This window comes from Lontra canadensis, unplaced genomic scaffold (assembly GCF_010015895.1).
Source record: "Lontra canadensis isolate GAN:19392208 unplaced genomic scaffold, GSC_riverotter_1.0 scaffold156, whole genome shotgun sequence".
NCBI classification, from domain to species: domain Eukaryota; kingdom Metazoa; phylum Chordata; class Mammalia; order Carnivora; family Mustelidae; genus Lontra; species Lontra canadensis.
The window spans coordinates 2,530,370-2,552,198 of record NW_022631150.1 but is presented as its reverse complement, the minus strand read 5'-3'; the positions used below and the strand labels follow the sequence as shown (position 1 = coordinate 2,552,198).

Sequence of the window (21,829 nt, the reverse complement as noted above, 5' to 3'; positions counted from 1 at the left end):
AAGCAAGGACACCAGAAGAATTTGGAGCCTCTGACACCCACGGTTTCAGCAAACATTAAACAGAGCACCTTGTAGCCATATTAACATGAAATCTCACACTAGAAGCTGATTTACTTCAGGTCCTGCTATCCCATACATCATCTGGCTTTCAAAAAAAAGAAATTATAAGGCATATTAAACAGCCAAGGACAAAAACGGTTCTCAACAGACAAAGCAAGCATCAGAACCAGACTCAGATACAACACAGGCTTTGGAATGATTCGACAGGGAATTTAAAATAACTATGATTAATGTGCTAATGGAGCTAATAGTAAAAGTGGACAACATATGAGAGCACATGGGTAGGTTAAGAAGGGAGATGGAAACTCTTAGAATCAAAAGGAAATTCTAGAAGTTTCTAAAAACCAAACATTGTGACAGAAGTGAAGAATGAGGGGTGCCTGGGTGGCTCAGTCAGCTGTGTCTGCCTTAGGTTCAGGTCATGATCCCAGGGTCCTGGGATCAAGACCCACATCCGGCTCCTTGCTCAGTGGAGATCCTGCTTCTCTTTCTGTCAGCAGCTCCCCCTGTTTGTGCTAGTTCTCCCTCTCTCTCTCTCTGACAAGTAAATAAACAAAATCTTAAAAAAAAAAAAATGTAGAATGGCTTTGATGGGCTCATCAGCAGACTGGACACACCCCAAAAAAGAACCAGTGAGCTTGAAGATAGGTCAATAGAAACTTCCCAAACTAAACTATCAGTCAGTTGAGGCCTTCTTAGTCTTACCCAGCTTTGTCTGCACGAAGTATTGCTGTTAATCACAGAGATGACAAGCCCCTCTGACAACATGGGACCACCTTTGTAGGATGGCTAATCTTGCAGAAGTTTAGACCCCCAATTGAGCAGCTCAGCCACTCACGGTAGTGCGTACACACACACACACACACACACACACACACACACACTGGCACATTCTGGGTAATGACTCTCCCCAGTGTTTCCGTCTATGACTCAATTAAGAATAGAGGGCTAGACAGCATTTAGGGGACAAGGCCAGCAGGGAAGGGAGCATTGAGAAGGTCTGTCTGACATCATGCTGTGTTGCACAGGCAGGTTCTAGTCAATAACTGGCAAGTGAGTGTGTGAGGAGTTGATAGAGGAACAGATTGTCCAGGCAGGGATCAGACACCCAATTACATGCAAGGTGAGGGCATAAGCTCAGAGAAAAGGAGAATCCACCTCATCCAAAATGGGGCACAAATACCAGGTCAGTCAAGCAACAGTGGTGACTTCTAGTTGAGTCCCTCCCACTGTAATATCCTGGAGTGCCTCAGAAACTTCCTTCCTGACTCAAGGCCTTGGCAGAGCCCAAAAGTCACAGTGGACCTGCATCTGTTAGGTGGACCTAAGTGCTACTGCCAATAGAAGAAGGATTTAGAAGCCAGGCAAGGCCAGCCTCTGCTCATGCCCTCCTATGCCTGAGCTCCCGGCACTGACTCACTTTCTGACATGCCTCAAGACTTACTTTCTTCAACCATCTAGAGACTCCCAAGGTTGGCCCAAACCAATGGATGTGACAGAACTTCCACTTTTGATCTTCCTGGTTTTTTTCCATCCTTGCACACTCCCCACTGTCCCCTCCCACTCTAAGTGTCTGTGATGGTTACTTTGATGTGAGAACCCGGCCAGGCTGTGGTGCCCAGGTATTTGCTCAGACAGTAGTTTAGTTGTTACTATGAAGACATATTTTAGATGTGATTAACATTTACAAGCTGTAGATTTTGAATAAAGGAGAAAGTCCTTCAGAAAGTTAATGACCGGGCGCCTGGGTGGCTCAGTGGGTTAAGCCTCTGCTTTCAGCTCAGGTCATGATCTCAGGGTCCTGGGATCGAGTCCCGCACCGGGCTCTCTGCTTGGCAGGGAGCCTGCTTCCTCCTCTCTCTCTCTGCCTGCCTCTCTGCCTACTTATGATCTAGCTCTGTCAAATAAATAAATAAAAATCTTAAAAAAAAAAAAAGTGAATGAGCCTTGTCTAATCAGTGGAAGGCCTTCAGCTTAAAGACTGGGGTTTGCAGAAGCAATTCTGCCTCAAGACTGTGACATAAAAACCCTGAGTTTCCCACCTGCCAACCTGCCCTACAGATTTTAGACTTGCCAACCCCCACAATTGCCAACTCCCTAATCTCCTTCTCTCTGAGATAGATAGATAGATAGATGAGAGATAGATAGATAGATAGATAGAGATATAATCTCCTTGGTTCTACTTATCTATCTATCTATACACACACATCTTCTTGGTTCTATTTCTCTGGAGAACTCTGATACAATGTCTCTACAGAGACAGGAAAGAGTTCACCTATTTTCAGTAAATGCAAACCCACATTTTTGGCCTAAAAGGAATTTTTTTTTCAGTGAAAAACAACCATGCTCTCCATTTCTCTGACAATGGTATTAACAAAAATACATATCCTTTATTCAACTTTGCTGCTTTTCATTCTCTGCTTCACAGAGGTGCAACAGGTGGTGGTCTCCTGGCATGTGGGCGTCAACATTAATTCTTATTTTTAAGGAAGTCGTAATAACCCTCACCAGCCATTTTTAACTGCAGACACATGAGGGCTCCTACATCTCCAATGGCGTGGAGAGGTACCTGTGGAAATGAGGAAATGCCTGTGACCACCCGTAACCCAGCACCATCACAAGTTGCCACATCACACTTGCTCACAGGCTTGTGGAGTCAAACTGATGAAGCTGAAACTTCCATTTTTGACTCTGCCTTTAGTTTCATTTTTTGAAAAATATGGGATACTACCATCTGAGTGTCTCAGGAACATGCTGGCAAATAATAAAAGTGCCTTGTCTCAAGTTACCTCTCTGGAGGATTCCCTCTGGGTGCACTCTCCTATTACATCTCAGGCACCATGTTCACTGACGTCAGCAGTGGGTGGCTCTCATTGTGCCACATGAGGCAGTATTTTGTTTTACTTTATAATGGTTTTCTTGACTGGAAAATGAGACTGTCCTTGTGGTGGTTGATGTTGTTTTAAAGTAAACTGACCTGTTAATTGAAGAACTTCTCCATGGGGTGGCCCCCTACATAGCAACAGTAGAACATAAATGTGTCTGAAACAAATTTATAACACTTTGTCTTTTAGCAGAGAGGCTCATACTTTATTTTCACAAATGTAAGATAGAAAAATATCATAAAGTGAATATAGCAGGTGCTGTTTTTGCAACAGGTTTGGGATGGGCAGTGTGACTCGAAAGAGCTAGCTTAATGGGACAGACTCACTTCTGTTTGGGCTTCAGTTAATACCGAATTATTGTTCAGCCTTTGCATTTGCTTGAAAGAATATTGGACACAGTAAAACTGGCTTTTCAAAAGGTTACGGCATTCAATAATAAATATTATGAAGCAATGAACCCAAACAACCTTTAAAATAGTTTTATAATTACTAAAAACCAGCTTTAAACTTCGGGTTTAAAGCTAAGAACTCATATATTCAAAATACCTTTAACATTTTCTACCAATATACAACAGAATAATAGAATACTTATTTTTTTTAAAGTGAAGAAAAACCAGAGCAAACATATTTCAGATGACTACAAACAGTAAACATCAATCCAGTGTATATATATGTCTATATACAGATGTATATAGATGTCTATATGTATACAGATGTATACAGACATATATATGTATATATATTATTTCAATAATATACTCTTGCTCAGCTGGCTATAAAAACTGTAGCTCTACTATCACTGAAGATGTACCTGGGTCCTCTTTGAGCTTTTTAAGTGCGGGCATCCTGTCTATGCTCCATCTTTGGAAGGGGTGGACTGAGGAATTCTAAGTACATGCAGATATTTGGTTACGGTTATAAAGACATACAATTCGTGTGCCAGAAGTCTGCAGCCAGAACTGCTGCTTTCCCTCATTAAGCACCTTCACATGCTTTTGTCTCTGTGATGCCTCAGGTAAGCTCACGCTAAATAATTCACACTGTGCTTATGCTGTTACTGTCAGTCTGTTACAGTTTTCTTCTTTGCTTCCCTTCCCCACTCCTCAAAGAATAAAATCAGGCAGCCCCTCATTAAAATACGGTATCTCTAACATACAAAATAAGTGTATGTACATATATACATACATGCATTTCCTTTTCAAGGACTGGGTAACTCCTCATTTTCTATCAAATAATCCTTCTTCATGTACTTGGTTCCCCTAACTAACCTCCACACTTGGAGGTAAGCATCCTTCAGTGACCTCTTGCTCACTTCCTCTGGGCCAGAGGCTGTGTTGTGTGAGCTCCTAGCCACCAGCGGGCCTCCTCTGGGGCTGCCCCTTGCCTCTTGCCCACTCTTCTGAGTGGAGCCACCTGCTGCCTTGCCACCTTCTGACCCGCCATTTCCATCCTCCGCGGGCAGCTCCTCCATGACGAATGGCAGCTGATCTCCACTTGGCTGTGCCTCCTCTCCCCCACGCTGCGTCTCTAGGTCCTCGTAGTTGCTTTGCTTTCTGGTCTCCAAGAATTTGGCCACGCAGTAAATGATGGAGCCCAGGGTGTTCACCACCACGCCGGCAATGAACAGAGAGGTGGGCTCCACATCGCTGAAGGCCACCATGCCCACTGTGATGGTGGCGATGCTCTTCACCACACCCACGAAGCTGGTGGTCACCGCAGAGTTGATGTAGGTGCAGTGCAGCGTGGTGAAGTTCATGGCGCAGCCGATCAAGATGCAGGCCACGAAGATGCAGACCATGGCCGGGTCCTTCCAGCCAGGGAAGGTCCAGGCGTGGATAGAGTCGGTGCTGGCGAAGGAGCAGACGACCAGCAGTGGGGTGGCGGACACGGCGATGACGTACTGAGCGGTCAGCGGCCCGTGCTCCGTGTCGGCGCTGGCCTTCTGGATGAGCACCAGGTAGGCGGCGTGCACCAGGACTGCCAGCACTCCCGTGACGTACCCGATAGGATCGCCGGTCAGATCGCCAGCTCCTGGAGCGCCCCAGGAGAACCGCGGAGCCAGGGCAGGAAGGAAAAAGAGAAGACACCGGGTTGGCGAGGGTGGGTATTACTGGGACGACGGGTAGGGTTGGGGAGTAGACAGGGTTCGCGTCCCAGCTCTGCCCACGCGTATAAAAAGAGCCAAGTTCAGCCAATGCCCAGTTCCAGGTATAATCGGTGGCGCCTTCCGGGCCATATCCTGGGGCACCCTGGCTAGTTCTGTCCAAGAGAAAGGCCCGGGAGAGCGCAAGTGCCCCCGGGTAGGCATGGAGGTCACCCAGGCGCATGGTACCCTGGCCTTCTCCGTGGTGCTCCGGAAAGAAGAGGGAACCCCAGCTAGTCTCTTCTAACCCCGGGGCGGGCTGGGCGCCGAGCGAACGTGTTTCTCTCTTTCTCTCTCTATCTCTCGACCCTTCTCCCGTTCCCGCCGGCTCCCTTTGGGTTCAGTCCTGCAAGCTCAGCCCTCAAGTGGGGCTCAATCCGCCCCCTCAGCACCTCCCGCGGCGCCAGAGACCCCCAAATTAGCCTCCGCGGCTCAGGCTTGGTTTCCATTGTCCCTCGTCCCCCACCACTCCAGCTCCGCGTGACCCAGGGAAGTTCACGGTCCCTCTTCTTCCGACTCAGCCTGGGGGCTCCAGTTCCCAGGCTCTGGAGGCTCCCCCACCCTTCCTGGAGGGAGCAAGGGAGACAGGGTGGAGGAGAGGGGAGGTTGGGGGAGGGAGGGAAGGGAAGGCGGAGAGGGCGATACCGGTTTAGGCAGGGGCGGGGGTCGGAAGCCTGCACTGGGGGGAGGGGTGCGCTCTGAAGGGGGAGGTAGGAGCGCTGGGAAAGGCACGGCATGGTCTCAGAAGTCCCGTTAGCGAGCCGAGCACCCTCTTTCAAGCCTTTCTCTGCCTTCCATCTGGAAGTGACGGCCTTGCACTAAGTGATCCCCGCCATCTCTGTCGGGTGGGGTAGGGTGGGCCGGGGGTGGGCTCGGGTCCCGCTCACCTGCCAGGGCGGCGCCGCAGGTGGTGATGAGCACGGCCGCGAGCACCCCGGGCGAGGGCGCGCCGTTCTTGAGCACCAGAACGCCGATGAGCATGGTGACCAGGGGCAGGCAGCGCTTGAAGACCACGTACATGGGCAGGCTGAGGCCGCGTAGGGACCAGAGCGTGAGGCTGGACTGCAGCGTGGAGAGCACTGCGACCCCCGCGAAGGAGCGCGCCAGGCTCAGGCCGAAGGGGGGCACGGCGATGAGCCCCAGGCGCCGCAGCAGCTCCAGGCTCAGCGCCGCCGTGGAGCTGGTCAGGCACTGCACCAGGGTCAGGAAGGAGAACTGGTAGCGGCTGATGAGGAACTTGAGCAAGATGTTGAGGGAGCCCGAGAAGACCCCATGCGCGATAGCCACCGAGATGCCCAGCACGCGGCCCCGGCACAGATGCCGCATCGCGCCTGCCGCGCCGCACCCGGTGGCGGTGGAGCTCGGGGACCTGCGGGAGGAGAGCGGGGAAGAGAGCCGCGAGCGGCAGAGCGAGGGCGGCAGGGGTGACCGCCCAACCCCGCGGCGAAGGGCAAGGGGCGCCGACTCGCTGCAGAGGGCACCTCCAGCCAGGCGTCCTCGCGGCTCCGCGGCTCCGCGTCCGACTGCCCCGCAGCTCCCGGGAGGCAGTGATGAGGGCGGGGGACTCCGAAAAGTGGCGGGGCGGGGGGGCTGGTCTGAGAGGAGTGGCGGGAAACCTAGCGACAGCGATTTGTAAGTATGTGACGAGCTGCGATGGGTTGCGTCCCGCGCGGTTTCCCAGTCAGGGCGGACGCTCTGCACCTGGAAGCCCGGGCAGCTGCAGCTAGCGGCACCCCAGCGCCCATCCAGGCGGGCTCTCCGGGCGCCCTCCCCTCTCCCACCGCAATGTCAGCCGCTCACGCTAGCCTCTTCCTTCCAGCTCCGAGCCCAGGAGAGTGGGGTGGGGGAATCCCGGGCACAGCTAAAGATTGTGGAAACAACAGCGCTCCAGGGTCGAGCTTATTAGCGGCAACAAGTGACAGCACCCTCGGCCTCAACCTTGCCCCTCCCTTCTGGAGCTTCAGAGGTTTTTCTGTCCGCCGCCCCTACTGGCACAGCCGCGGGACCTTGTCCAGCTGCCGGCCCGGAGAGGGGGAAAAGTCGGTGCCAGAGGGCTGCGGGGCTCCCTGATGCTTGGGCGCCCGCGCCCTCATATTGGAGAAACCCACCGCCCCAGGACGCCTCCCCGGCGTGCTTTAGGACGCCAAGGCTGGCCTCTTCCCGTCGCGGGCAACGCGCTCCCCAGTCCGTGCGCTTTTCAGGGAGGCAACTGGGATGACTCGCGTGGCTCTGGGGCAGTTTCGGGGGTGGGGGCTCTGTGGCCCTGCCGGACTGCGGAGCCTGGCTCACACGTTCCAAGTGGGGTAAGGATGTGAAATAAGCATAAAAGCAAAAGCTAAAGTCTCTGGAGGGAGAACCTTCCACTGATCTGGTGGATCGCGGGGGCGACAGTGCCCCCGGGGTGGGCGGGGAGCGACTGGCCACGCTGGGAGGTGCAGGGGGGTGCGTTGCGGGGAGTAGCGGGGAGGGAGGGCGTAGCGTGGGCGGGAACTCCCGGCCAAGACAGCGCCGAGACTAGGTGTAGCTTTCTCTGGAACCTTGGGAACCGACCGCAGCCTGCCGGGCTGTCGTTGGCGGCTTTGGGGAGCAAAGCCAACCTCTTACCTCCCGGGGCCCCTGCAGGACTTGAGAGCTGTTTACCTCCATCTGGCTAAAAGAAAAAGGAAATCTTTATTTTCTGCGTGCACAAAGCTTCTGTGACCCTTCGGTCTGAATTTCGTTCCCTGGAAAGTAACGCCCGGACGCGGCAACTCAGTAAAGGGGTTCGCTCAGCCGAGGTCGCAGCTAAAAGCCAGACACATTCAGTTTTCGCGCTGCTTTAAAATTATGGACTTGGCCAGGGTTTGGGAACGAGGAAGAGAGCTTGAAATTGCTGCGCACCACCTCTCCCTTCCGTTCACTTTTCCTACCCACCCACTCCCATGGGGATCCCAACCTCCTAACCCTTATCTGCTGCAAGAACTAATAATATACACGAACCGTTTCTTTAGAGATTGTTTTGTTTTCTCCTAGACAATTCCAGCCCGGATACTGAAGCCGCGATTATTTTTACCAGAGCAGAAAAATAATTTCCACCAGGGACTGGCAGCATCACTGCAGTCCTTATTCAGGGCCAGCTTTGCATGTGCTGGGAGATCACGTTGGTGGGAGAGATCTAGGTTTCAACCAGTCTGGCCCATGGCCTAATAGGGCCACCTCCCTGCCCCCCTCAGGTGGACACTCAAGAAAATGTTTGCAAATGGCTCAGTGTGTCAGCTTTCCAGGAATAACACTGGAAAGCAATTTACCAAAACCTGGTCTTCTGGTTCCCTGGGAAATTCTTTGTTTTTGTTGCTAACAGCTATGGTTACACACTGTTGGCTGGTTCATGGACTCTGTTTTTCAAGTGATGTTCTCTCTTTAGGAAATGGGGTCTTAAGTAACCTTACATGTATGTGTGTAGTATAAGCATATAAACAAAGTATACTCAGATTTTTAAGAAACTTGAAGATTAACTTTTCAAAGAAATCCGCAAATAACAGATCTCTGCTTCTGGGGACCATTCCAATAAAAGCCACCTTAAGTGAACACAATAAAGAAATGTCTGCACAAACCTAGTTTTGGAATGATTCATTTCTGCCAGCAATTATAATTGCTTCCATTTGTGATCCTAACATTAGGTAAAAGATTTGGGGCTGATTCAGCTATCTTACCCTTCTCATTTAGGCAAGAAAATTTAGCTTCATACTGGAAACCTACATTGGCATGAAACAATTAATTTTCTCCACTTTATTGCATATAATTTTTTCCATTAGGGCTTTCATTTAAAAAAATTAGTACCATCTCCCACACCAATTACTAGATAAGCTCCTAAAGAAAAATGGGAAAAACAAGAATACTATGTTTAGCAAGGTTAATTGAACAAGAATGTAGATCTGAAGGTCAAAAAGCTATTTGACCTACTGGTATCAAGCTCCATTATCTTTGGAGCTACTTAATACATATTGATGGCATTAAGTAAATCCTTTAGTTCATTCATTTGGCAAACAGAGTGAGTATTTGGGGCCAGGCAGGTGGTTAGCCATGGAGAATTCAAAGATGAACACTCATCTCAGTTCTTAGGGATTCACAGGTGAAGGTGAGGCAACACAATGATGCTTATGCCACAGTGGGGCCTCCTGTCAGAGACAGGGGAGCAACAAAGACGACAATAAAATCAGCTTTCTCAAGACATCCTGGAGAAGGAAATATGGTCTTATTTCATTATATTTAATCGCAAACATGAGCCGTTCTTATTATAATATGTAAAAAGAAACAAACTTTAGAACAGTAACTGAACATGCTAACTTCAAGATCCCTCACCCCCAACCCCACACCAACACCACAGAGCTGGCTCCTGGTGCAAACCTTTAAGTTCTTCTTACATATCTATGTATACATAATAATCCCCCTTTTAAAAAAATGATAAAATTAGGACATCTACCTATTTGTGTATAATTTACTATTTTCAAAAGCCTATTGTGGTGGGTTAGCCTCCAAGATCCCTGCTTCCTCGTAGTCACACCTTTGGTCAATTCCTCCTACGTTGCACCAGGGCTGGTCTGTGTGACCAATAAGACAGCAGAAGTGAGAGCATCGCTCGCTGACATTAGTTTATAAAAGACTGAAGCTTCCATCTTGAACTGTCAGCTCAGCCTGGAGGAAGCCAGATGCCATATTATAGAGACACTTGGGCAACCTGTGTAGGGTCCCACATGGTGGGCGCCTGCTAACAACCATGTGAATGACTTTGGAAGCTGATCCTTTAGCCCCACTGGAGCTTCGGATACCTGCAGCCCCAGGTGACAGCTTCCCTGTGCTGTTCATGACAAAACCGGAGCCAGAACCACTCAGCTAAGTCACCCTTGGGTTCCTGACCTATGGAAACTCTAAAATAAATGTATGTTATTTTAAGCTGCTATGTTTTGGGGTGCTTGTTATATAGAAATAGTTAACTCATACACCTATTGATAACAATGTATTTATTTTCACGTCAAGACACAGAGTTCTACCTTATTCTTTTTGATGATTATTCCACAGTATAACCTTTCTTCTGTAGACAGGCATCTAGAGGTCACCAAACAATGATGTAATGAATACCCTTGGACATTCGTTCTTACATTCTTTGTACCTATTTGGGGTGGGAGCATACAGACAGGGAATTCTAGAACTGGAACTGCTGAGTCATTTAAATCTTCACTGCCAAACTGCCTTCCAAACAGGTGTATAACAGTGCTCTCCCACCCCCCCTTTTTTTTTTTTAAGATTCATGTATTTATTTTAGAGCAAAAGAGAGCATGAACATGGAGAGGGTGCTTTAGCAGGGTTGTGTGGGGGCGGGGGCAGAAGGAGAGGGAGAGAGAAACTCAGGCAGAGTCCCCTCAAGTGCAGAGCCTGCCCAGGGGATTCATCCCATCACCCTGAGATCATGACCTGAGCTGAAAGCAAGAGTTGGACACTCAACCAACTGAGCCAGCCAGGCGCCCCAACAGTGCTCTCATGTTAACTTAATATTATCAATATTTTAGTGTTTGCCAAACTGATAAGCAAAAGAACAAAAAACAAACAACCCCCCCCCCAAAATGCCAAACCAAACAACAACAAAAACAATGGACTCTCATTTTAATTTGCATTTCTTTGCGGTCTATTAGACAAAATCTGGGCACTTTTTTTGAAGGGTTCTAAACATTTGCATTTTTACAGCTGTTAATTATCTATTGATATCCTTTGTCGACTTTTATGTTTGGTCATTTTAAGAGACTTTTAGAGAGATCTTTATAAATTATGGCTATTAATTTGTTACATATGTTGCAAATATAACTTCCACTCTATCTTAGCTTTGCTAATGGTATATTTCGCTATTTTAATTTTTGTATGTTGTCAGTCTTTTTCTTTAGTCATTTCTCATAACTTTCAAATGAGGGGTAAGAATTTGCCAAACCAATGTATACCTGAAACCAATGTAACATTTTGCGTCAACTATCCTTCAATCAAAAAGAAATAACAATTCAGTGAGCCAAGAGCAGGGCAAACCAGGAACGTGGACTACCTTGGACAAAGACAGAAATGAAAACTTGCATTATTTATATGGGAATTCTGTGAGCACAGCCATGTTGTGGAGCACAAAGTTGGTCATCATGTGGAGGGAAGCAATGCTGCTGAGAGAGGCAGGGGCTAGCCCCAAAGGACCGCAGCTGTCTGATTAATGAGCTTGAACTTTTCCTATAGGCGATCCTATACGCAGAGTAATGTTTTATACTCAAATTGATGTAATCAGATCACATTTTTAGATCTGTCTCCAGCAGGTGTGTTGGGGAGGATGGCTCCAAGGGCACAAAACTAGAAACAAACCCCTCATTTAGGAAGGGACTGTCTGCTGGGATCGCCCAGAAAAAACTTAATAATGGCTTGAACCAGGGCAGTAATGGTTGGATTGAAGGGAGGAGACAGAATGGAGACATATTTGGGAGGTTCAAGGGGCAGGACTTAGGTGATGCATCTTGGAGTAGAGAGGTGAGCAAAAGGGAAGGAACAAGAATGGTATTTAAACCTTTAGCTTGAGCCCCTGGGTGGACAGTACTGGCAACAAATGAGAAAGCATTGGTCAGAGGAGTCTGTTAGGGAGCAAGACCAGTGTGTTTTAGAAGAAAATGAGCACAAAGGCTATGGGAGAGCTGGTTGGGGGAGGCATGAGATAGATATTTGGAAGTTTTCAGTAAATATATGGAAGTAAAAAATATGTCTCACTCAAGAAGAGGCCTGCTAAGAAATTAATGAGTTCTTTTTGGGAAGAGCCAAATGATAGCCAAGTTGGTCAGTTATAAAGTGCAAGAGGTATAAGAGACAGTGGGCTCCCAGCCTGGATCTTCTGGGGGTGACATACCTTGGTAGGGTCGCTCCACACCCAGGGTCGGCTTCTTGGCAATTTAGACTTCAGATCCAATCACAGCAGATTCATATTCCAGCTCTATATTTGTTGGCTCCTAGACTCCTGAGAGCCTTCTTTGTCTGCAAAACTGGGAGGGCTTCCTTGCAGGGACGTTATATAAATCAAAAGGAGTAACATACAGAAATCATCTCCCATTGTGCCCAGATCACAGAAGAAGTTGGGAGAGGCAGGCAGGAGGAAAGCTAAGAGCTCACTGGCCAAGAGACCAGTGATGTCCTGAAGCTGCTTGGCTTGGGAACTACGAACAATCTAAAAATCTTCGGAATTCTCTTCCAGGAAAGAATCCAGAACCTTGCCTTCTAGTTTTCCAATCCTAGCCCCAGGGAACCCACTGGATAAACATTCACCCACGCTCTTTCATACTGAGGAACTCCAAGAACCTGAGTTGAGTATTATGGAGTTAGGGTTCCAGATGTCTCTCACGTCCTCAAAATTGAGGGGGGTAGTGGAAATCAAGAGAGATGTTAGTTTTTAAATCACAAGTATATGTTTCAAAAGATACATGATAGATTATTTTAATAAAATCTCTGGCATTCTCAAAGGAAAGTAAGTAATTTTGTTTCATTGTAAATGGGCCCTGGGTGAAGTCTTTTTAACGGTCTGTGATAAATCCGGCTGTTAGAAGACCCCCACTGGGAACCTGCTTTTACTGAACTGCTCTTGGTGTGATGCCTCTTGTTCTGGAAGGAACTGAGAAACAGCTCCTTTGGCCTTATCATCATGACAGCCCTAAGGATGTGTCCGACCACGTGATTCTTACATTATACTCACGTTATGACAGTTGTGTCCTCTCCCAAAACAATTTGTATTGATTGGTCTAAGAACTAAAAAGAATTGTACTTTTCCCTGAGTGCATTCACTCATGTAACAAAAATTTCTTGGGCTCCTTCTATGCACCAGGTGTGGTACTAGGGCCACGCCTGCGACAGGACAAAGTCCTTGCTGTTAGGTCTTGGGCGCTGAATTGTGTACTCAACCAGGCTTCCCATTTTTGCTGTTGGGAGCAACTTTCTAGGACTCTGGGGCACAGATGTTCAAGTCCCACTCATGGCTTCACTTTCTGCTCCTTTTGTTCTATCTCTTATGTGGTCTTGTTTTTGTATGTTGTAAGCTGTCAAATTTTCTTTTTCTGGGACAAATAGACAAATATGAAATGTAAATACATACATTCAACAATATACATATATTTTAATTTTTGTTGCGTTACTACAAATATATTTTGCTCTTTAAAATTCGCAAAAACTTGTTAAAAATAACAATTTATGCCATTTATATTTTATTGTAATATTATATAAAAATATAAATGTTATGCAAAGTTGTTTTACTAATTTTTACCTTTCCACATATTTGTTTGTTTTTTTTTTTCCCCACAGGTCATCTGCACTTAGGGACTTTTCAAGGAGATTTAGGGAGGTACTGACTGAGCAGGGTTTATGGCATTACTTAGGAATAGTTTCAAGGGTAACTGCTTGAAACTTATTAATAGGACCTAAGACTTTTTGCCCAGTGACCAGTTTTTGTTTTTGTTTTTGTTTTAATTGATAATAGAGAAGTAGGAAGAGAGAAATATAGGGTGAGGTTGTAACATTTAAAAAGATATGAATAAATGTAAAAAACGTGGAAGCTTTTAACTCATAGCATTCCATGTTCTTAAAACATGCCACCAGTCCTTGAGATAATCTCATTCAGAACATAGCAGATGCTCAGTAAATACTGCTGAATAAATCAAATCTATATTACAGCGCTGTTACTGAACCACAGATACCTCTATATTATAAATAGTATTGTATTCATATATATATATATATATTAGAAAAAGCAACCTTGCTAGGATGTCATAAAATCATAAGTAATCAAGAGATATAGTTTATTTTAATTTTTACCAACAGCAGTGATTATATTTTACATCAAAAATGACAAATTAAAAATGAAATATATCACTATCAATATAATCTAGAGATCTCCCATATTTTAATCCATTTCACAATACAGAGATCACATTTCAATCGACACTACAAGAGGTACTAGAACATCAATTATTCCTTAGGATTTTAAGAAATATGGCTTATGTACCAGGCTTAAATTGTGAACCAAAGTCTGTATCAGCTGCCTCAAAATGATTCCAGGGTAAATTTTTAAAATTTGAAATCTGAGTAGCTCATAAAAGCATAATATCTATGTTATCGATAGTTAATTTATTTTCTGTTAAGTAGCTCTCAGCCTCAGTCTCCTTTGCTTCTGACTGAGGGTGTCCATCTCAAGCAGGCATAGTAAGGCAAACAGGATCATATATCTTTATTGTTTCATCCCAAGCACAATCAGCCACCTAGAAAACAAAAAGGAAATAAGAAGCATAATTTACAAACATTCAAGGTTGGCAGCAAAAGCTGAAGTCATTGAGAGTGGAAGCAGATCACACACTGGTAAACGTTATTTTAAATAGGAAGAAGGTGTACTTTCCCTCTTAAGGATACACTTCAGAGATTGTTTCCAATTGATGGAAATTGCCTGCAAGGATTTCCTGCCTCACCACGACCTTACCACAGTCGCACCTCACCCCAGAAGTACATCATCCCTATATGTCTCAAGATAAATGAAAAAACGGGGAACCGAGGCACCATGCTAGATATGGTGGAGACAGAAAGGAGATAAAGTACAGCTCTTGCCTTCACAGAATGGTTCTTTTAAGACCTGTGGTGGGAAGTGCTCTAATAGAGACTCTCAGAGGAAGGACTATCTGAATCCAAGTAGGGTGGTATCAGAAGTCTTTAGAAATGCTATGGTATTCACCCTGGCCCCCTTTAGGGGCAGACATGGGCGACAAAGACATTCAAGTCTAAAAAGTCATAAAAACATGAAGGGAGGAAAGGCCATGGTGCTCAGGAACTGGGTGTTAAAAGGTTTGTGAGTATAGCAATGTCTCAGAGTCTAAGATTAATATATAAAATCAATTGTAGGGGCACATGGGTGGCTCAGTTAGTTAAGGGTCTGCCTTCAGCTCAGGTCATGATCCCGGAGTCCTGGGATCAACCCTGCTTCTTCCTCTCCCACTCCCCCTACTTATGCTCTCCTCCCTTCCCCTACCCCCATAAAATAAATAAATAAAATCTTAAAAAAATAAAATCAATTGTATCAAATAACAAAGTACTTAGTAACACATTTAATAAAAGACTTGCAAAACAACCACACTAAAAACAAAAACACTGCTCAGAGAAATTGAAGAGGCCTAAATAAATGAGGAAATATGTTCAAAGGTTCAATAATGTTCCAAATTTAATTCTCCCCCACAAAACTTATAAATAATTCATGATCTCAGCAGGCTTTTTAATGAAAATGGACAAGGTGGCTTTTAAACTTTATGTGGAAATGCCCAGGACCTAGAATAGCCTAAAGAATCTTGAAAATGAACAGCAAACATGATCTCCCTGATATGAGGGAGAGGAGATGCAACATGGGGGGTTAATGGGGTAGTAGAAGAGTAAATGAAACAAGTTGGGATTGGGAGGGAGACAAACCATAAGTGACTCTTAATCTCACAAAACAAACTGAGGGTTGCTGGGGGGAGGGGGGTTGGGAGAGGGGGGGTGGGGTTATGGACATTGGGTAGGGTATGTGCTATGGTGAGTGCTGTGAAGTGTGTAAACCTGGAGATTCACAGACCTGTACCCCTGGGGAAAAAAGAAATATATGTTTATAAAAAATAAAATTAAAAAAAAAATGAACAGCAAAAATGTACTTATACTACTACCTGATTCAAGACTAACCATAAAATTGTAGTCATCAAAACAGTGCAATGTTGGTATGAGGATATACAAGTAGACCAAGGAGTTCAGGAATAGACCCCACACTTTTCATCCAATGTACCAAAACAATTCAACAGGGAAAAGGAGGTCTTTACAACTAATAGTGCTAAAAATGGATATCCATATGGGGAAAAAAAATGATCCTCAGCCACAACTTCACACCAAGAAACAAAAAGTAATTTCAGGGGGATGAGCCATGAACCTAAATCTAAAAGCTAAAGGTATAAAGCTTTGAGAAGAAAACATAGAATAGATTCTCAATCTGAAGATAGGTGAAGATTTTTTAGACAGGACACAGAAAGCATTACCCATAAAAATTTGCTAGGTGCAATTGAAAATAAAACTTTTGCTCATCAAAAGACACCATGAAGAAAATAAATAGGTAAGACAAAGAATGGGAGGAAATGCTCCCCAAACCAATGCATCTGACAACATGTATCCAGAATAAAATATAAAGAACTGTAACTCAATAATGAAAAGACAATGAAATAAAAAATAGGCAAAAGCCTTTCCTAACAGACAGAAAAAGATATATGACCAATAAGCAGATAAAAAAATAAAATGTTCAACATCATTAGGCACCAGGGAAATGCAAATAAAAACCACAATACAATACGGCCACAGACTCAGGAGACGGGCTAAGATCAAGGGCGGACAGTATCAAATGTCAGCAGGGATGCCAGGCATCCCTGTAACTTGCACACGTGGCTGCTACAACCACTTTGGGAAACTGGCTGTTTCTTATGAAGTTAACCATATACCCATCTTTAAACTCAGTAATTCTACTTCTAGAGGTTTATCCTAGACAAATGAAAATGGCTTTATGTAACAATGCATAGCAAGAATGCTCACAGCAATGTCATTCACCATAGCACAACCTGGAAACAACCAAAATCTCCCTGGACAAGAGAAGGTAACAAACTGTAATGAATTCCCACAGCGGAGTGTTACAGAGCAACATGCAGAGGGTGCTATCAATATGCTCAACAATGGGGATGACTCTCACAGACATTACGTTGAGTGAAAGAAGCCAAAAACAAGAGTAACTTACAGGTACTTCCATTGTATATGTTTGAAAACAGTAGAAACTTAATCTAAGATTTAAAAAAAAACAGGGCAAAGTTTTGTCTTGTTTCTTCAGCTGGAGGTTGAGGTGGGACTAGGGAGAGGCTGGACAGGGATAGAAGAGAAGTTTGGAGGAAGAGGCAAATGTTCTATATTGTGATGGGTGTAGATTGCACAGTGTACCTGTCTGTCAAAACACAGATCTAAGACTTGTACATTTGGATGTATATAACTGATACCTAAATCTAGTAAGAATAAAGACACTAATAATAATAACTGAACGGAGGTGGGACATGAGTAGAGGGATAAATAAAACAAGGATGTTGATAATTGTTGAAACTGGGTAAGGGAAGAAGTTCATTATCCTATTCTACTAGCTTTTAATATGTGTGAAATTTTTCACACTAAAAAAAAAAATCCAAAAATGTAGACAGTGACATGAAGGATGAATTGGCATGAGAGAGATTTTGACTGAAGTTATTTGCACTCTATTTCCCACCTGTAATGGTTAAAAAGGCTCAGAGTTTCACAGAGGAACTCATAGTCTTAGTGCACAAATTACCGGGCTGTCACCGTGTACAAGAACCACTCATATTGATCTGAACACATTAACTCCTTATCACTCACTAACAGTATTTTAGATCACAATCCACACTGAGAGAGCAGTAGAGATGTAAGTGTTAAACACCAGACTCTTCAAGATCTGATTGCTACCTACTTCTTTGTTTCTTACTGCACCGGGCTCACACACTCAATCCGTTCATGCCTCTGTGCTCTTTTCCTTTCACCGATCCCCTCCCCTGAGTCACTTCTCTTCTCCCTCCCTGCCTCTATCCCCCTCGCCTTGTTCTGCCTGGAGAGGATACCTCTCTCTGAAGAACCGGGCTAAGCATCACTCCCTCTATGAAGTCATTCACAGCACCTAGGCTATTCGGCTGTACTTATTTATAGACATGTGTGTCTTCGGCTCCTTGAAGGCACAGACCCTGTCTTGCTATAACATAGTAATGACACAATAAATATTAGCTCAAAGAATGTATTTTGCAGACTAAGACTGCAGAGAATAACGGTTTCTCACGTTCATCCTGAAGTAGCAGAGCTGGAGCCAGAACCAGAATCCGTTGAGTCTGTCCACCAGAAAAAAGTGCCTCATAAAAGGCAAACTAACATTCATTATCTGCCTAAGCCTGCCGTTGGAAGTGTTTATATCATAGGACACAAAGATTATATTAATTTACCCCTGTCTCATCTGTGCATATTCTTTTCAAGTGCTAGACCTTTCCATATGTTATTTACTCAGGACTTATTTACTCAGAACTTAAATAACTAGTATCAAGGCCAATGATTCAACAAATGTTCAAAATCTATGAATTAATTGGTAAAACCAAGAAGACCTCAAACTGCAATGATATGTAATTATGAATAGTTGATTCAAATTAATGCAAATAGTATTTTTTCATTAACTCATTAACTAAACTCTGGCTAGTGCCACAAGTTTAAAAAAGCTTATGATAAAATAATAATAATAATAAGGTAAGAAGTAAAGTGCTCTACTAAACTAACAGAGAGGTGCCAGACTCTCCAAGATAGGCACAGTGGACTTCCTGGTAAGGAAAGATGGTGGTGTGGTTCCTGGCAGTGGTGGGCAGGGTTCCATGGCCTCTGCAGGCTCTGCTTCCCACTTAATTCCGTGGCTGAGAGTAAACACAAGGCTCTATCTTAATGTCCCCTACTACCCATCTGAGGCCAGACTGAAAGACATTAAAAAAAAAAAAAGACTTTAAAAATAAACATCAACAAAAAGACTGAAAGAGAAACACAGTGAATGGCATGAAAATAAACAATCTCCTTTAGAGGATGAGACAGACTCATTCTTCAGCTGGTCAAACAAAGCGAGGAATCTTTCCTAGCTCCTCTCCTACTTCTTCACAACAAAAGCCATCTTTCTGTCCCATCTGCAGGAATACACTCCTAGCTAGGAAGACTCCTTCAAGGCCAGGCTCGGGATCGAGAAGGAGAAGAGATAACAGAGTGTCTCCTTTCTCATCTATGGAAGATCCTCTTTCTCAGTTTCAGTCTCCCACACAGGGACTCACTTCTTTGCCCATGACCTTGCTGTCAGGAAAAACTGAAAGACTGCCATCAGCAAAAAGACTGCTGGGTGTTGTGTCAGTGAAATGCTGGCACTGTCCTAGGGCCCCACAGGGTTACCTCATTCTGTGGGGGTCTATGCCTTTCCCTGTCTTTGACCGGATTATTTTACAACTCTGTAAGTTATAGAAAACTGATAGTAATCAAATGATTCTCACCCATTAAAGTTGCAAATGAATGTCATCCTGTTGAGACGCAACTGATGCTTCCCCTTGTCCCCCAGAAATCATTCCAAATATTACATTTTATTGCCCTGTGGCTATTGCCCAGTTCTGCCCCTATGAGGTAAGTTCATTTCAGCCTTCAGGGATTGTCTGTTTCTGTCTTTTCTTCGGTTCCTCAGAACTAGTTGTAAAATCTTTCATGAGTTACATAAATCCTGGATTTATGTTCATTTATGTTCATGACACACTTATGAGAGAGTCATGATCGCTATTTTGAAAATCATCTTTTAACATGGCTCCATCCAGGGATATAGCTTATTTGCTTCAACAGGGAAATCAGTATTTCTGTGGAACAAAATAACCCTTGCTTTCTCACAGGAGATGACACAGTAACAGAAAAGCCATTTCATTTAAAAGAACAAACATGAAATGGAGAGAATGGGCAGATAATTATACTAGGAAAGAAAGCGAAGAATAATTCCTAAAATTGGGCATGAAATTGAGCTCTACATCTCCTGACAGCAAAGGTTAAAAAAAAAAAAAAAAAAGCAAACAATAATGTAAGAAATGCAAATATCACAATCAGTTTACCAGTTCATCAGAAGAGATCAAGTTTTTCCTAGCACATCCCTGGTTATAAAAGAAATATATAATATGCTTCCATTATAAAAGTCATTCAGTGCTAAAAGAGTGGTTTTACAAGAGATAAAAAGTCATTCTTCATATGACTGTTTTTAAAATAAACATCTCAAAATATAGTAGGAGTCAAATATTCTTGAGGGAGAATTCTCTTCCTTTCTTGAGGAGAAAGAAGAATTTCATTTGCAATTAATATAATAGAAAACATCTTATGGCACAGTTTCACATTTATTTGAAATAAAAGTTTCAAATCTGGTGTGCCGATGTGTGGTAGAAGGTAGTGAATTGGGGGGAGGACTCAGGAAAGAAAAAACAAAACATGACTGAACCATCTCCATAGAACAACAGCAGCCCTTCCCGAAGCATTCCTGCCCCCAAAGCTTGTGTAGCTTCCTGATCCTGTTCTGTGTGAGGCAGTAGACAGAATTTCTACATAAAACACATAAGAAAATATTATTAATCATGTAAGCTGTGTAAGCTATGGTTAAAACCAATAGTTGATTTTTTTTATTTGATATTCACACCCTGCTGAGTTCTAAATGGGCTTAAGTGGTTTATAGATTAATGCACAGGGCCAAATAAATACAGATTCAGGGGAAAATATCTGTTTTAAAGGGAACAAATAGAGCAAAAGCTTTCAGGCATCAGAGCTGAGCACATCACAACACTCTGAGAATAAATCAGGCTCTGGGCTTTATGGTAACTAGGGAGAAAATGAGAGCATACGGGGTAATATGGTTTCTGTTCTCTAACAACATGCACATATGGATATAAACATTTTTGTGTAATTAAACCTGAATAGGATTTTCAGCAATTACACATCTTGATTAAACCTGTATTCTCATGTTTTGTATAGTAAACCTTTAGTAAATACTGTTGAATAAATGAATGAGTGAGTGAGTGAGTGAATCCAGGTATGAGTAGTGGTTTTCCTCCTCCAAAGATTTTTCTGGAGTAGGGTCTCACCCATGGTAAGGAGCACCTGGTCGGGTGTGAGTCAGAGATCTAGGTGAGGGCAACAAGTTGTACAGGAATGGGTAATATATGGGAATGTGGAATATATGGGATTGTTGAGCGTCATGAATGTTATTTAAAGAGATTTCACAGGGAGCCTTCTTTTATATCCCAGAAGCTTTTAGTCCAATATTCCTCTGTACTGCAAAGCTATCTAAAACATAATTCATATATATAATGCATACTTATATTCATCCATTTATTTAACAAATATTTATCGAGTATGTCTTCTGTCAGAAGCATGCGGGTACGGAGGACACTACAGTAAACAAGATGGTCCTGGTGTCTGACCCCACAGATCTAGAGTCCAGCAAAGAGACGGATAAATAGACAGCTACAAGGCAGAGAAATATGGACAATGACTGAAGAATTATAAGGTCCAAAGAAGTAGGGGGTCACTATAACCAAATGTGAGGAAAGTGGATATACTCAGGAAGAAATATCATCTAACCTGTGGCTTAAGGAGAAGGATGCCTTGGCCAGACAACTTTTGGTGTTGCTATTGCTTGGTGGGGAGGGGTGGGGGACAGACACTGGAGAGAAGGAAAGTGCTCTAGGCAGTAGAATAAATAAGAATAAACAAAGACCTGAAAGTTATAGCTTTAAAACAACTAAATTGCACTGTAACTCCTCAGGTGAAACCCTTAATCTTTGGAGACAGGCTTTTTCTCTGACTCGTGCCTAACTCCCATCTAGGGTTTCTTGAGGGCTGGCTACCAAGGCCTACCTTGTTTGACCCTCTCCCCTGACTGACTGTGCACGTGGATACCACAGAGCAGGACTCTCCAGGCTCTACTTCTTCTACCCAAGGACATTCAAGTGGAAAATGTATTCCATAACCTGCAAGCCTCCGTTGTAGTACATGTCATTCCTATGCTCTCTGAATTTACTTCCATCTCACATCAAAATGCAAATCTTTTCATTAAAACTCAGAAATA

General features: G+C 44.1%; 2 protein-coding genes across 2 annotated transcripts in view; both read right to left on the bottom strand.

Moving 5' to 3' along the window:
- Nucleotides 1–3,138: 3,138 nt before the first annotated feature.
- Nucleotides 3,139–6,470, bottom strand: SLC35D3 (solute carrier family 35 member D3). Its single transcript, XM_032844809.1, has 2 exons — nt 5,976–6,470; nt 3,139–4,976 (listed from the first exon to the last, which is right to left on the bottom strand). The coding sequence occupies exons 1-2, from the start codon at nt 6,412–6,414 to the stop codon at nt 4,144–4,146; spliced, it is 1,272 nt and encodes a 423-aa protein (XP_032700700.1). The 5' UTR covers nt 6,415–6,470; the 3' UTR covers nt 3,139–4,143.
- A 7,420-nt stretch (nt 6,471–13,890) lies between these two features.
- Nucleotides 13,891–21,829, bottom strand: part of PEX7 (peroxisomal biogenesis factor 7) — a 99,070-nt gene continuing 91,131 nt past the window's right edge. Inside the window, exon 10 of the mRNA XM_032844796.1 lies at nt 13,891–14,381. Within this exon, the coding sequence (XP_032700687.1) occupies nt 14,313–14,381 (69 nt within the window). The 3' untranslated portion in view covers nt 13,891–14,312. The remainder of the gene's footprint in view (nt 14,382–21,829) is intronic.